Below are 16108 nucleotides of genomic sequence, written 5' to 3'. Positions count from 1 at the left end.
GAAGTACTGGGAATTCCCTCCACACAAATTATTCACTTGTCTGTGTGGACACAGCATTTCATTCATGTGACACTTGATACTTCTATCTTATTATACAAACAGGAAATTCTCTTGTCAGATGTTTGACGTGACTTTCTTCCCCTTCATGCTACTGCTGTGAAGACTTTTCCATCAAGTCAGATGTGGTAAATGAATGAGGTGTATGAGAATGAGGTTAAAAACACAGACTAACTTCCATCTTTATGAAGAAATTATATATATATATATATATATATATATATATATATATATAACCTTTAATTTTCATTGTATTATACAAAGCAACTATAAAAACTATAAATAAAAGGACTATTAAACCAGAATAAACCCAATGGAATGCAAAATGTTAATCAAGTGCATTTTTATACTTTTATCAAAGTCAGAAGTGATGGAATCTCTTTTCCTTATAAGTAAGGATTGCAGTTTCTCACAGGGGTGTGAGATAAGCACAAAAAACAACAGCCATGATGTTTGAAAACATTGTTTTCTTTAACATTAAGGTCAATATCAAAGTAATTCTTACACAGCCTTTGACGGTCATAAGCTGGAAGCTATAAAGAGTTGGATAATCTAATAAATTGCATTTAAAATGTATTACGTTTTGTTTAAATGATAGAAAATTGTGAATTACTGTATTTTTATTTGAGCAGTCAAGGAGGGACCCAACCAGTTAATTGATTACGTGGGTGTCCTTTGAATACTGTTTACTATACCAACTAGTGGAATTCTAAAAATGCTAAGAAATGGGTCCAAAACTTGGTCCTTGGGAGACAACAAATCATAATAAACACAGGCAGAGTGTCCTAAAACTGTACATTGTGTCCCACAGAATAGAATAAGATGTAATGCAAGGGAAAATTTGTTAAAAATACAAATGGAGAAAATAAAGCATTAGGAGTCTTTAAGCTTCTTCGTTTTGATTGATTACAGTAATAATTTTCATAAAATCAGAAAAAAAAGGAATATATTCATGAGTAGGTACATTTTCTAATCATAGTGGCATAATGAGTAAAAATACAATTAGACTTCTGAATAAAAGCAAACCTAAATTAAATTAAACAGCACAAAAAAATACTTTTGGTAAGGTATGTTTAATACAAAATAATCTTGTGCAGTTTCAAAATGAATATGTATAAAATTCTAACTGTACATCTTGCAAGTGCATATTTTATGACAATAATAATAATAAAAAAATTAAGATATTAAACATGCCTTTGAAATCCGACTGTCAAGCCATTACAAATCCACAACATGTTTCCTGATATTGGCCAGAAACACAGGTCTTCCAAAATTGTTCAAAATCAGTAATAACACGAACAAACTCCGCTTTATAAAAAAAAAAAAAAAAAGGAAAAAAAGGGATGTGACACACGCAAAGCTTCTACTCAGATGATCGACTCTTTTCCATATAAATTCAAACTATAATAAATGTTAGTTTACATTTATATGATAAATATTAAAATATTATTATATATTATTTATTGAAGTATTAAATATTTGCAGACAACTGTTGGTGTGATGGATCAAATCTAAATAAAATCAAGACTACTCATCGAACATCCTTTCTACATGCATTCTTATTGCTTACATGGAAACTAAGATATCAACAATTTTAAAGACTTCTGTATGCATAATTAGCAGCAAATATACACTAAATCAGTCTAAGTACAAAGCACATTTTAAAGCGATGGTGCAAAGCTAATCTGGTAGCTCAGGAGTTTCCACTATGAACCAAATACCAGGTCTGCAACAGAGCCATGAGCAAAGACCTGAATTCATGGCACATAAACTAAGATTAGATTTTGTTTATTTTATAGTTCACAGCAAGAGATGGGTGTCAAACTACATATGGCATTGGTATGGATGATTTCAAGTTTGAGGCCAGGTATGCAGGCTATGCGGAAGTGGTAAATCAGTAAAAATTTAATTTACATATCTTCCCTGCCTTTGTCCCAATCCTGGTTGGTGTTGGACATAGGCCTCTTTCAGTTTCCCCATTTGGATGGATAATATAACCATAACAAAAAAAAAATATGCACAAACCTCAGCCAATAACTTTTATGTAAATACAATACACAAAGAATCCCTGTTATTTTACTGACTCATGTACAAATAATAACGAAACAAATCTCCATTATTTGCCTTTTAGCTTGTAATCTTGGCTAAGGAACTCACATGGAAAATAAAACTTTTGTCAAAAGTTGGCTTTTAAATCAGTAAATCCACAACGTGAGAATGATGCACAGCCAGTGAAATCATACTAAGGAAAAATACTGTCATTTACCACAACTTCTAAGGCACATGTTGCCACATAACAGTTCATAACTGCCGGGTCAACACCAGAGTTATGTACATGAAGGAAACCAAGAAGTTTAACAAAGATAATTAAAAAAAAAAAGCATTCAAATAACTTTTGCACAAAGTCAGTTTAAAACACAAAGGGACACTGCCCTAGACCAGAAAAGCTGATGAGTGATGAGTGCTGTAAACCATGATTTATTATTACTTATCTGAGCCTCCTCATTAAGTGCTCCTCCTCAAGTGCTTTCCTAAGTTCATTTATATTTCCATATGTTATGAGGTATTTTACAGTTCAAGTCCATACTAATTTCAGCATGTGCCATATTTAATGATGAATGGACACTTAAAACTGAGTAGGCTTAGAAATATAGAATGAAAAAAACATTTGTTTGATTATTACAGACCAATTTGGAACAGATTTGGAAAATAAGTATTTAAGGACACCCCAATCGAGTTTATAAATTAACAGCTCTAATGTCCATCAACATTATGAATAAACAAGGCTATAAAAAGGAAAGGCAACTAAAGGTTAAAAAACAAAGTCCACAGAGTGCAGAGTCAAAGGGGTGCTGAACACACTCGTCACTCAGAAGTTCAAGCCAACAGTTCTGCCCATGATCTGGATGTCATCAAATGGCAGTAGTGCAAGTATCTGGAAGGCAAAAAACAGACATAGGACTGAAAAAAATATGTATTTTTTTTAATGAGGAAAAAAAAGAATAAAAAAAAAAAAAAGAGGCAACATCACTCAACACTGACACATTCACCCAAATTAGATTTGCAAAAGCCTTTGGAAGTTTCAGTATTCATCAGTATTATCTTCATCACTTGCATATTAATCTTATATTCTCACACCTCAGTATCAGTATTAGTCTTATTTATATATACAGTGCAGAAAATAATAATAATAATAATAAAACTAAGTTTTAAATCAAACACTTATAAAGATAAAAAAATGTGTTAGAGATTTGACATATTATTTCAATTTTTATTTTTTTCTTATTTGCCTTTATTAGCTTAGCATCCAGTTCATGTTTGCATCTTATTTATATGATACACAGCATCTAACAGTGCTTCATATTTTTAATTCAATGATAAATCACTAATCTAAATATCATTGACCCTCATGCTTTTATTCAAATGCCCAACAGTGATAAAAGCAATAATAAGCCATGGAATTAGTGAAAATAAGGCTCGTGTAACTTTCCTGAGTATTACACATTCGCTTTTCACTAGCAAGGGAGAAACCCAAATTTGAAACATGCCCTGTAAAACCACTATTGTTTGCTGCGTGCTGCGCATTGTGACAAACGTGAAGCTGAAACCGAGTAGTGATTTAGGGTCACCACGGATTTAATGGGGACGCCAAGGAACAAGCTAATATCATACTCAAATGATTAATTCCTTGAAAACTAGAGCTCTTCAAGAAATTCAGGTTATTTGTGTATTGTGTCGGAGCTGTTCTGAAAAGTGAACTCTCATGATTTGGAGGAAGTATTTAACACAAATCAAAACTAGCAATGAGTTTGATTTGCATTACGCCAATTAGAAATAGTACACTTCTTTGTCAGGGGCATGCCAGTTATAGGTCATGTGACTTAGCAGCTCTGGCATGAGGAAGTGAAACTTGTCCCTAGTAGAAATGATACTGAGACTCAACGGCTAGTAGCCAGCAGGCCGAAGAGCACTCATACAAGCGCCTTAACTGCTCAGTTCAGTGCTCGCATTCAAATTCAGCTTCACTTATAAGCAAATTTAAATGACTGAACGAAAACATACAATTAACAATTAATGTTCCTATAGAGCTCAAGTTGTCTTTAGGATGGTTTGCTGTCTTGAGATATACATACATACATACATACATACATATATAACACACACACATGTATATATATAAAAAAAAAAAAAAAGTCATTCTTACATCGTCATTGCCGTCAGCAAGGTCCAAGGCAGTCTCGTCCTCCATGTTGCGAATCATTTTGTCAGCTCCTGCCTGGCAAAGGCGGCTGGTGATGGTGGCATCTTGACGCCCCACTGCCAGGTGGAGTGCGGTGCAGCCGTTAAGCATAGCAGCATCTGGGTTGGCACCTCTTTTTAGCAGCAGACTTACTGCATCCACGTCGTGCAGCTCCACGGCTATGTGTAATGCAGTTTTCCCACTCGTTCCCTCCTGATGGTGAATGGGGAAAAAAGTAAAAAAAATAGTACGGAAAAAAAATTGTCAAAAAGAAGGGTCAAATCTTGACATGTGTCTATATATACACATGAGTTATGACAATACGATAATATCTGCTAGATATTACATTAGATATTAAAACAGTAATCCAAATTAGGTATAAAACTTGAAGAACAAATATAAAAACATTAAAATAAGAGTTTGTGTATTTTGATGCTTAGCCATAAACCCGTGCTGTGTGGACTTTTAATAGGCAAGTTGCCAGCAGATGTACTTCAATATCAGACACTTTGGCATTTGGATTATAACACAAATTATAATCAGGTACAGTACAGTTGACTTTGGGGGAAAAAACATGCATTTAAATTCATTACACCAAACAAGAACAAAAAACAAAAAAACAGAATGTGGCACAATAGGTATTTAACCTTTATTGTCTTCTTTGATTATCGATAATCACGCAGCATTAACATGCAGCATTGAGACGTACTGCAGCTTAGGGGAATTTCGTTCTTTTCTTAACCTGACACTTTGAAGAACAACAATGTACTATTATAGCTGTGTAAAAGCTCTTCCCACTTCTCACCTGGAGGTTCAGATTCACACCTTTCTTCATCAGCAGTTTCATGATCCGGTGATGTTTGTGCAGAGTGGCAACATGTAGGCAGGTCAGACCTGGTTAAAGAAAACAAATTCTTAATATGGTACATTCTCCCAAAAAAAATCTATTATAACTGGCTAAAGGTTGTTAAAATATCCAAGAGACAAAGTTACAGTGAAAAATGAGCATGTATTGAAAACTACACCAAGAAGTTTTCTGCACAACATGTGCAATGCTTAATTATTTTATTATTTTTTTTTAAACTCCAAAAGTATATGGGAAACAGGAATGTAATGTAATCGTTTAAAATGAATACAAATTGTCATGACCTCACTGTTTATTTCAGCATGTCCTGCCGAGTTTAACATATCTCACACCCCTGTAATTTGTCAATTATGATTTTTTTTCTTTATTAAAAAAAGGCAGAGGTACTTTCAGCCGTTAAGTCTCATGTATAATTATTATTGAATGTCCGTGAGACAACTTCATCCCTGTTGTCACTTGCGCTATAAACAGACAATTAGACAGCTTGACACGCTACAGAGAAACCGGAAAGCAGAAACTCCTTTGTCCTTGGCAGAAAAATCACTGATAACGGTTAAACCACTGAGACCGAATACCCTTTTCATAAACATTACATAAACTTGTTTTTAGAGAAATCTTTGCTCTAAATGATGATCAATCTTTTTAAATAGCCACCGAAAAATCTGTCTATCAAGTAGGTTGAGATTATGTGGAGTGTCTACGAGTGTTACTATGGAAACAAGCACAGTTATATAAACATGTGATATGAATTATTGTCCGCACTGGAAGCAGAGCTTCATTTATAATTATATTAAATCAACATCTGATGCACCACAATGGAGAATTCAATAATGCTGTTATTATTAATTACACAATATTAAACATATAATTACACAATAAACATATATTTACACAATATTAAACAGTTGCACAAACGTTTTAAGCAGTGTGTGCTTCTATAACATTTTTTTTATTTCATAATGTTAATATTGAGTCAGTACCAAAACATTTCTGATTTTCAAAAATCACTATCCCATCACGAAAATTAAAAGTTGCTAAAAAAAAGATTTCTATGTCAGAAAAGAAAGCGCCACATTGTATACAAGCAACCACTTTTCAGACAAACAACACAATTGGAAGTTTCCAGGTTTTGCATGCAAAAAAAGAAGCAGGTGCAACAGTCAAAGTCCTCAGAAAAACTGTGGGTGGTTCTGCAGGATGCTCAGTAAAACTTAATAACTAATTACCTTATAAAACTAGTTATTAAAGAGTCCTCACTGTTACACCAAATACTGACTTACTTTCATTAATTATTATTTACTGGGCTTTAGAGATTTCTCTACAGCATTTATCTTATAGAAAATCTCTGATTTATGATAATTAACACTAACCTTTCACTTAAAAACAACAGAAGGACACTGTTAAAACAGCACCATCAAAGCGGATGTTAGTTCCAAAACCTTTAGACAAAATTCCCTGTTCTTATGCTGCTGCGTTTCTGTTCGCTAAAGGCCAAGACCGCTGGAAAAAAACCTTAATGAACTGGACTCAATGTCCTTGTTTCAGTGCAGGTTGCCCTGCTACATAGTAAACATGAAAGCAAACAGGAAGGAAGCAGAATTAAATAAAACCTTTATACTGTACAAGGTTATCAGATTACACTTTTATTCTGCTTGGAGGAAAAAAGAAATGAATCAGCCCCATCTACACACACTTGTCGGTTTATTAGGTATACCAATATCTAATGTAGATAGGATGCTGTAAGATAGTAAGATGCTGATATCATTTGGGCACCGGACTATTGTTAGGTCGGATGTCACTGAAACCGAAAGTTCAGCACAAGATCATTACACTGTACAGAAAAAATTAGATCGCGTCTTCAAGAAACAAACACTAAATATGTATAGAATCAAGTGTTCAATAAATAAATGTATTTATTAGTAGTAATATTCACTATAAAAATAATTCTCGTACAAAATGTGGCCTGGTAACAGGAACATGCGGTTGCCAAGCAACATAACCCAGCAAAAAATTTGGGTATTCAGTGAACACAACAGTGATCATTGCATTAGTACAGAACTCAAATATTGTAATATTTCATGGATTTTATAAATTTGACAGTATATCGATTTTGAATAAAGCTCAAGTGTAGCTCAGATGTTAAAACCAAAACTGTTAATTCATACAAAGGCATTTTGGATTGCTCCGCTCTACTAGCTTTTATATCAATAGACAGCTCACATACGCCTCTTTATGATCCTGTTTGACGAAATATTCAATAAATGGTCAATGAGGGCAGTGATGTGCCTCCTTCCCGAAAACAACCACCCCTTAAATCATACCAGAAGTGTCACCACTGACAACAAACGTACTTCTCTATTCCTGAGAATTATTGCAGTCATGCCCATTGCCACAGGAGCCTAATAGTTACCGACAATCCATGCATGTTGTGACTCTACGTTTTACATAAAAGCTGTTACATAAACTAGCCTGGAATGCTTGAGGTAGTCTTCTGGCCAAAGCACTATATACAGTATATGGAAAAAAAAAATTTGACACTGCAGTATTACCTCTCCAGTTTTGCGTCTCGAACACCGGGGTGAGCATGGATGGCGAAGCCAGGCGGATCATCTCGTTAGCACACTCGAACCTCCCGTGCTCGCAGGCCACGTGAAGCGGCGTGTTTCCGTCCTGGTCCTGGAGCTCTAGACATGCGCCGTTTGCCATCAGAGCTTTCACCACGGGCACCTGGTTCAGGTAGACGGCCAAGTGCAGCGGCGCCTGAGGGACAAGATCGGACAGAAAAGTTTTTTGATTGTGTCATCGTGTCATCTTTTCACTTGGGTAGAATGTTATAAAAAAAATAAAAAAAATAAAAATAAAAAAATAAAAAAAAACATTATATATATATATATATATATATATATATATATATATATATATATATATATATATATATATATAAATAAATAAATAAATAAATAATAAATAAATATATAAGTAATAAAAATAATTGCCTTCTCTGTAAAGTGAAATCGTTGATACTGAAGGTGGTACTGCTGGTGTTGAAGGCTGCTACTGCTGTTCAAATGTGATTTTTTTTTTTATTACTATTTGACAGTTTTATAACATAAAAATCAAGCTAGGTACCAAGAAACCAGATCCTAGAAAAGTTATAATCTACAATAATGCCATTTTTAGACACTGACAGGAATATTACCTAGGAGCCATGAGCCGGAAAACTGTTCTACAACATACTAAAGTATTGTCAGATTTCTATACCTTTTAACCACCTTTAATATTAAAATGCAATATCATAAGACGAGAGCACGAGCATACTTAATTTGCATATATTATTACTCTGTGTGTGGCACATGTGTTGTGAAGGGACCTACATAGAGGGGATCTTGTAGGAGTGAAACCCACATCTGTTAACCACTTGCATTGTATAGTAACTGTTCGAAGCAGCCGTGCATCGTGAATTAAAACTGAACCACCCTTAGCAGAATGAGAGCAGCACAGAGCTTACTCAGTTTAAGATTGCGCACTTATCGTGCTGAGGTGTTACTGACTAATATGACCAAAGACCCGACTCGATTACGGTAAGCTTTGTGCGCTACCCCGTTTCCATTAGTCACATGTTTAATTGCTGACTGCAACAGATTTGGTTGTCACTTAATTCGTTCTGTTTTGAGACACGCAACAGCATAGCCGCACTGATACCGCATGGTTTTAAGACGGTTTCAAATATCGCATGCTAGCAAAATCTGGTTGAATATTGAACGTCCTACTTATTCCAAATAGAACCATATGGTTATTATAGACATGTCATGTGTGGTGCATGAGGCTAATGCATGCCGACAACATTTCCCTGAAATACCGGTATTCACCGAAATACAATCGGACACAATGTATTTGACGAGAAACACTTCTAAAATAAAATTTTTTTAAAAAATACAGAAATAATCTGATTATGATATCGCCTACCAAAAAGTCTTTAACCTACATACTGTATGTGGGCTACAACTACAGAGTCAAGGACTTAGATGAGTTAACTTAGCTTGGAAGACTTTTACTGTGTCAGTGCCAGATTTTAAAGATAAAGATTAAAATGAATTTACATCAATTCCCATCCACTTATTAAATTGCATCAGTAGACTGATTAAACTTAATTTCCCTGCAACTGTCCAAAGATCCAGAGACGGATTTCATAACCACCACCAACCCCCTCCGCCCAGACTCTTACTAAAGCAACCGCAGTTTCTAACGTAACCTGTGTTTGTAAGTAATCCTTCTCCTGCTGCAAACATTTCATCATTTTTTCATGTACATAGTGGTTGTGTCTGATAAAGCTATCAAATGTACAGAAGAATATTGCACACACCCACGAAAGAGTATTGTTCTCTTGTCTTTCAGGTTTAAAAGTCTGTAATGTGTAAATGTTTGATTAATACTATAATAAAAAGTGAAAGGTCCAAACCATAACGTATAATAATTAGCCAGAAGTCATTTTACTCTGCCCCCCCCCATTTCCCTAATGCAGCTAACATCATCTACACTCAAACCTTTATGTTATCAATTAATTTATCCTAATGTCCTACTAAAAGTTTACGATAAGCTATAGCCATCATTTCAACCTTGTATAAAGGGTAAATTCCAGTCTCACATATTATTATGCACATCAATCCCTGCTATCTGTTTTCACCCAGATGAGGATGGGTTCCCTGTTGAGTCTGGTTCCCCTCAAGGTTTATTCCTATTGCCATCTCAGGGAGTTTTTCCTTGCCACTGTGGCCGTCGTCCTCGGCTTGCTCATCAGGGACTATCATCTCATTTTGATTCATACACATTCACATTTCATACAAACTTAATTCCTTTGATTGTGTAAAGCTGCTGTGTGATGATGTTATTCGTTAAAAGCGCTATAAAAATAAAATTGAATTAAATAAAGTTGAGCAAAAATGTCACGCCATTTGAGCCACTGCAAACTATACCACACATTCTATATCCTCCTCAAACTTTACCTAACTTGGGAAAAATTTCACTGACAAGGGAAAATTAACCCCCCCCAAAAAAATCACTGCAATGGAAAATATTATTGAAGTAGTATTTTTGAATTAAATATGGAAATGTGTGAAACCCCTGAGATTGATGACGTATTTCTGGCTTAAAGTGGACTTTCCCCCCTTTCGACAGAAATGACATAACCACTTTAATCCTGAAAAGCTCGACATAATGGTTTACACTGGATCAGCTGGCAGTCTTACTGAAGGCAAATGCAATTTGGGAAGCCAAAAGGTCACATCCCATGTAAGAGTAGGTGGATGCACAAAATCTTACCTGATACAAATTATTCTGGATGTCCAGTATCTCTTTGGGGAACAGGTTTATGAGCTGATGGGTGAATGTTTCCACTTCATGGATGATTGCCAAATGAAGAAACCTAGATGGGAACAATAATATATATATTTTTAAATCAATACATACATTTTTTTTTTTACTTAATTTAACAATTCAATTTTACATTTTCTTGTTCGGATGTGAAAAGGGGGAAAAAAGAGAAGACGACCACACACCATCAATGGAAAGTGTTTCACAATCGGTGACGCAGGACAATACGGAGTAAATAAATAATACTAAGAAATTCTTCACACCCCTGCGAGAAGCTCGGGAGTTGCGCAACGCTGGAACTTTTCTACACACCGCAGTCAAATCAGGGCACTCGGCTCAGCGCGGGTTGTATCCGGTTCTTGGAAAACCATACTTTAAAATTAGAACAGGTTTTAGCAAAGGAGTTGATGAAGAACCACGAGTTCAGGTGAAAAAAAGTAGCTGACCCTATTCCGAATGCAAAGGAGGAAACCAAATCTATGATAAGGGGGTTAAAGAGCACAGGAAACGCTATACAACCACAAAGACATTACTCTATAACTGAAGCCTCTAGAGCTGCCTTTTCACTTAAGAGGTGGCTTTTAAAAGAAAGGTTCAGCCAAGAATGACAAGAGGGACATTTTCCCTCTGTGTGTTTGTATGTATACAGTATATAAATACATGTATTGCCAAATTTTTATACCTACATATACATGCAAACATACATACACACACACACACACACACATACACACACACACACATACACACACACACACATACACACACACATACACACATAATTTTAAGGAAACCACTTGATTTTTTCCACACTGAAGAATTCTTACAAGCAAAACTGTACCAGAAGCATGCTTTTCATTTTGCCTCCTTTGCTTTCAGGAAATGCTTTATCCTGCTCAGGGTCACAGTGGCGCTACCCCTCCCCCCCTCCATTGCAACCTTGAAGCATGCTCTCATTAAAATTTCATTTATTTAACTTATTTTTAATCAGTCTTTACCAGACTTCCTGTTTCACTAGGGTATAAATATGAAGTGATACATAAACCAAAAATCCCTTAGCCATTCATCAGGAACCCACAAAAGAAGGGAAATAAAGGTCTGGTGACCTCATGAATCAGACAACAACTGATTCAAAGAAAATGCCTATATCCACTTTTAGGCTAATCATTAAAACAGCTGAAGGTTAAAAATAGGAAGCAAGTGTATTGTGTTCTAGAGCAAAGGGTATAGAGCTAAGAGATCTTGGAAGATTATGAGGAGATTGTCACCAAACTCACTATTACATGCCATTTTCATGTCAATAAACTATTCTTCTGTTTCACACGAAAGACTTTTCTTTAATTGATTATATAAATACACAGGCTTGGAGTTACTTAATATCTCTAAAAAAGGGTTTTATGCACAGAAGGACCTAAAGGTACTGGGATGACAAAAAAAAAAGTTCAAGCTTTTATTCATGATCATGCCTACCCACTGAGGTTAACCCCATTGTAAAACTGTGGGATGAAATGAAGAAGCATTACAGGAGAAGTCTCATTTCTGTAGGTGGCTGCAAAAAAGTACCAAATGCAGGGGTGCTAATAAGTGTGACATTGTTTTATTGAAAACAATAATACTTTTCTTTTTAGAATTAGTTTCTACTTTAACTAAAGGTTCGATTTCCCTCATATGCATAATGCGAAATTAGGCTAAAGAGCCACAATCTTTGTTATTAAAGATTCCAATAATTTTAAAAAATGTTTATCATACTTTATTTTTATATATGTACCATACCGGTAAAAGTTATTATATTTTATAATAAAAGTATTGCAGCATCAGACAAGAACCATCTTAACCTTTTATGATTATAATACATCACTATATTAGTTTTCTGTCAAATACAAAGCAGTATACAATATACACTGACGTATCTGATCTGACTGCCAACAAAGACACTGGTCTCTGTTCCGTCTCACATCTCCAGTTTTGAACAGGAAATGTTGCTTTAAAAAAATGTCCAAACATAATTTATATGGCAGGTCACCAGCCAAATGAAACTCCTGTTGATTTCACTTTCACTAAGATAACAAATACGCGGAAAAAACCACCGGAATTTCTTAGGTATTTTGCCAGCAGCTTGGATCCAGAAGTGAGAAATCGCTCCTCCGGGATGAAGCATGTGGGGGTTTCATGAAGTATTACAGCATTAATAAACCTAAGAGAAACGAAGCCGAATTAATGTTTCCGAAATGGAAGAGCAACGAAAAAATTAATGGTGTTTGTTCTTCCTGCAGATGGATATTGCAACACATGAATCCTCCCTTATGTAACATGTGATAGACTGGGAGTTTCCATGGAACTTTTCAAAGAACTCATAGACGAGGTCAGCATAGTTGCCTTTTTGTGGCACGATCATAAGATTCTTGATGTCGCCATTTGTCACTTAGCCTGAACCGATGCTTTGTTTACCAGAGCACAGAGAACTGTTACAAGCCACAGATCGATTATTTATACATGCAGAAGCCAGATAAAATGCATTGTATAAGACCGGGTTTATAGCATCATTTCTCTGGATGTGCATAGTTTAGAAATAATTTCAATTACTTTGGCAGCAGCATACAGAGCTCCTAACAGTGTGAGCTCCAAACAAGGTTTTACAAGCATGGTGTGAATTTTCACATCGAAAGATTAACAGTATACCTTTTTTCCTGCAACAAGGTACAGTTATTTTAACGTTGTACTGACAAATGTTTCCATTAAACGGACAAATTTTTGAACAAAGTCTCCATGTGTGTTGATACACCAGTCCTCCAAGCCCTAAAACAAAAGCTCTTTTTGTAGCACTGAAGTATCAGAATGTGTTTCCAGCAGAGCACTCGGGGAAATTCCGCTACCAATGTGTACTTCTGCTTTCTTGCGCAGATGTGCCACAGATAAGCGAGACAGAGTTTCTAGACGTGTGTGCGAGAGAGAGAGAGAGCGACTGCATGTTAGATCAGCCAACTTTAACAATCACACGAGGGTGAATCACTACAGACATTTCACTAGACCGTGAAACTACGCAGATGGACAATACTGTAGTTATCAGAGCGAATCTATTACCACAAAACTGCTAATTTTTAAACCATTATCTTCATATACATACGCGATTAGCGTCAATTGTATTGTCTGTGTGCCCTGTTTAGAAAATCCAACGTCGACTCGACTGAATCAGGTTTTATTTGCGATTCACAAATATGACCTGCATAAGAAAGACCTAACTACTACTTAACTAGTACCTAAGACACTAACTTCACCTAGACGTGCAGTTAACCATAAGACAGAGGATTGACGTAAGCTGGTGAAGTAGACTTATTGGCAGCTATAACAATATAGGAAGTACTGCTGAAGTCAAAGGGCAATTTTTAGCAACAGACAAAACAAAACACCACCAGCACCTCACTACTCTCACACGGTTGTCAGGCGTTACCATGGCAAGCCATGCTCAGCCTACATGAGATCATGACGGCTCAAACAGTCTGTCCAAACTTGAAATGTTAGTACCCATCCAATATTTTTGGACTTTCCCAGACAAACCTGCGTTCTGTTTCTTTCAGTAAACAAAAGCAAAAAAGAAAAAAGCAAACTATTATCAGTTAAGATAATTGCAGACAACCCAGACTCTTCACAAAGCAAAGGTGTGGTTCTGTTTCTGCATTATAATTATTCTACAAATCATTTAACCTAGGATATGTCAATACCTGTCCTAGCAACCTACAGTATGTTCATGCGTGTTCTCTAAGTCTATAATGATAGCAGTTGTTTACAAGTAAAACCCACAGCTTTACCGGGCCTTTGCCAAGAGTTGATCCACAAAGGTTACAGAGATCAGGAATCAAATGTGTGCTTTTCCCCCCGCCTTTTTGATTGGAAAATGCTTTGTGTGGCTCTAGGATTTTCAATCCAGGCAAATGGGTTAAACCCATAGACTTCTGCAATGTTTGAAATGAAAAACCATGAGCCACATAGGCTCTTTGCAGAAGTCAGTGGTTTAGAGGCTTTAATTTAAACCAGTGTTTCTCAATAATACCACTGCCTGGTATATTATAGTGCTTTCCTCCATCAATCCATCCATCTAGGAACCTCTGTAGTCCAACAGTGATTACCATTGTGTTTATAACCATTTTTTCGACCGTGTTAGAACATCAGGTCAACAATCACACATGCATTCACACACTACAGGCAATTTGGGAACGCCAATTAGTTGAACCTGCATATCTTTGGACTGTGTGAGGAAATCGAAGTAAATCAAGCAAATGAGGTGTGCGTACCTCCACTTCTGACCTGTAGTAACCTATTCAGCTTTTTGTGGACGTTTCTGCATGCATGTTTAGTAATCTCAAAGCCTGTTGTGTGTGTGTGTGTGTGTGGGCGCTTTACAGTTGATTCTAACGACGACCAAAGCTTTTTGTGTGTGTGTTTCACAGTTACCTCTAATGATAAAGCCCTTTGTGTGTGTGTGTTTCACAGTTACCTCTAATGATAAAGCCCTTTGTGGGTGTGTGTTTCACAGTTACCTCTAATGATAAAGCCCTTTGTGGGTGTGTGTTTCACAGTTACCTCTAACAATGGACCAAAGCCCTTTGTGTGTGTGTGTGTGTGTGTGTGTGTGTGTGTTTCAGTTACCTCTAATGATGGTCAAAAAGAAAATGTGCAGAAAGTGCTAGGCAGTCGTTCTAAGTTTTGTGTGTGTGTGTGTGTGTGTGTGAGAGAGAGAGAGAGAGAGGTCACATCAGCTGATTCGCGCTGCTCAGAAGCTTCCGCTAACATTACTTTACGCTAGATACTGTTCAGAAGTGAATTTTGTAAAATAAAAATAATAATAAAATAAAAAACCCGACAACCCAATGTATTTCGACTTAATTCAGTTAAAAACCTACGTGTCTCCATCCTCGGTGACGGTCGCTAACAGGTTAGCTTCCTCCTCGGTGTACTCCACTGTGTGCTCGGCCCGAGTCCCCGACACGCTGCATTTACCCATTAGATCGCTCAGACTTTCTGAGGTCAAAGATGAAGAGCCATAAGACGAGTCCAGGCGCTCATCCGTGCTCAGTTTGTCCTGCTCCTCTCTCCCGTCGTGTGGGTCCGGTACCGAACTCGTGGTACTGCACCGATCGTCTCTGGTTAACGACCTGAACGAGTCGATACCGGAATCGGTCCTGTTGTCCTCCAGCAAATCAAGCTTGCCCTTCTCCTCTACGTTTTTCTCCATGGCGGTCCAATTAGTTTTTATTATTTTTTATTTTACTTTATTCGCACAGATGAGTTTTGAGTTAGTGTGAAAGCTTCACACCGTGTCGAGACTCGGCCGAAGTGCACTCTCCGCGTTCGCTTTTTTCATTCCACCTCCTGTGTTTGTCTCTGAAATCGAACGGGCAAATACATTGGCGCAAACACAGCCCGCTCATAACCGAGCCGAAGCGAAAAAAAGAAAAACAACCAGGCAGGGGGCAAGAACAGAAGAGAAATGCCCGACTTGTCGTTTTGAATGTTATAGTAAGGCGGAAGCTGTGGAAAGAGGGCGGGGCCAGTGTTAAAACTACCTGGAAGTCATGACC

The 16108-nt window shown here is 36.6% G+C and overlaps 1 protein-coding gene across 1 annotated transcript; it reads right to left on the bottom strand.

The window, feature by feature from the left end:
- Positions 1 to 1111: 1111 nt before the first annotated feature.
- On the bottom strand, positions 1112 to 16064 carry nfkbie (nuclear factor of kappa light polypeptide gene enhancer in B-cells inhibitor, epsilon). Its single transcript, XM_053489224.1, has 6 exons — positions 15431 to 16064; positions 10482 to 10584; positions 7712 to 7922; positions 5103 to 5191; positions 4262 to 4510; positions 1112 to 2992 (listed from the first exon to the last, which is right to left on the bottom strand). The coding sequence occupies exons 1-6, from the start codon at positions 15760 to 15762 to the stop codon at positions 2927 to 2929; spliced, it is 1050 nt and encodes a 349-aa protein (XP_053345199.1). The 5' UTR covers positions 15763 to 16064; the 3' UTR covers positions 1112 to 2926.
- Between the last annotated feature and the right edge of the window lie 44 nt (positions 16065 to 16108).

Source organism: Clarias gariepinus, chromosome 27, assembly GCF_024256425.1.
Source record: "Clarias gariepinus isolate MV-2021 ecotype Netherlands chromosome 27, CGAR_prim_01v2, whole genome shotgun sequence".
NCBI lineage: Eukaryota > Metazoa > Chordata > Actinopteri > Siluriformes > Clariidae > Clarias > Clarias gariepinus.
The sequence above is the reverse complement of the archived record's forward strand: the minus strand, read 5'-3'. Positions and strand labels throughout refer to the sequence as shown.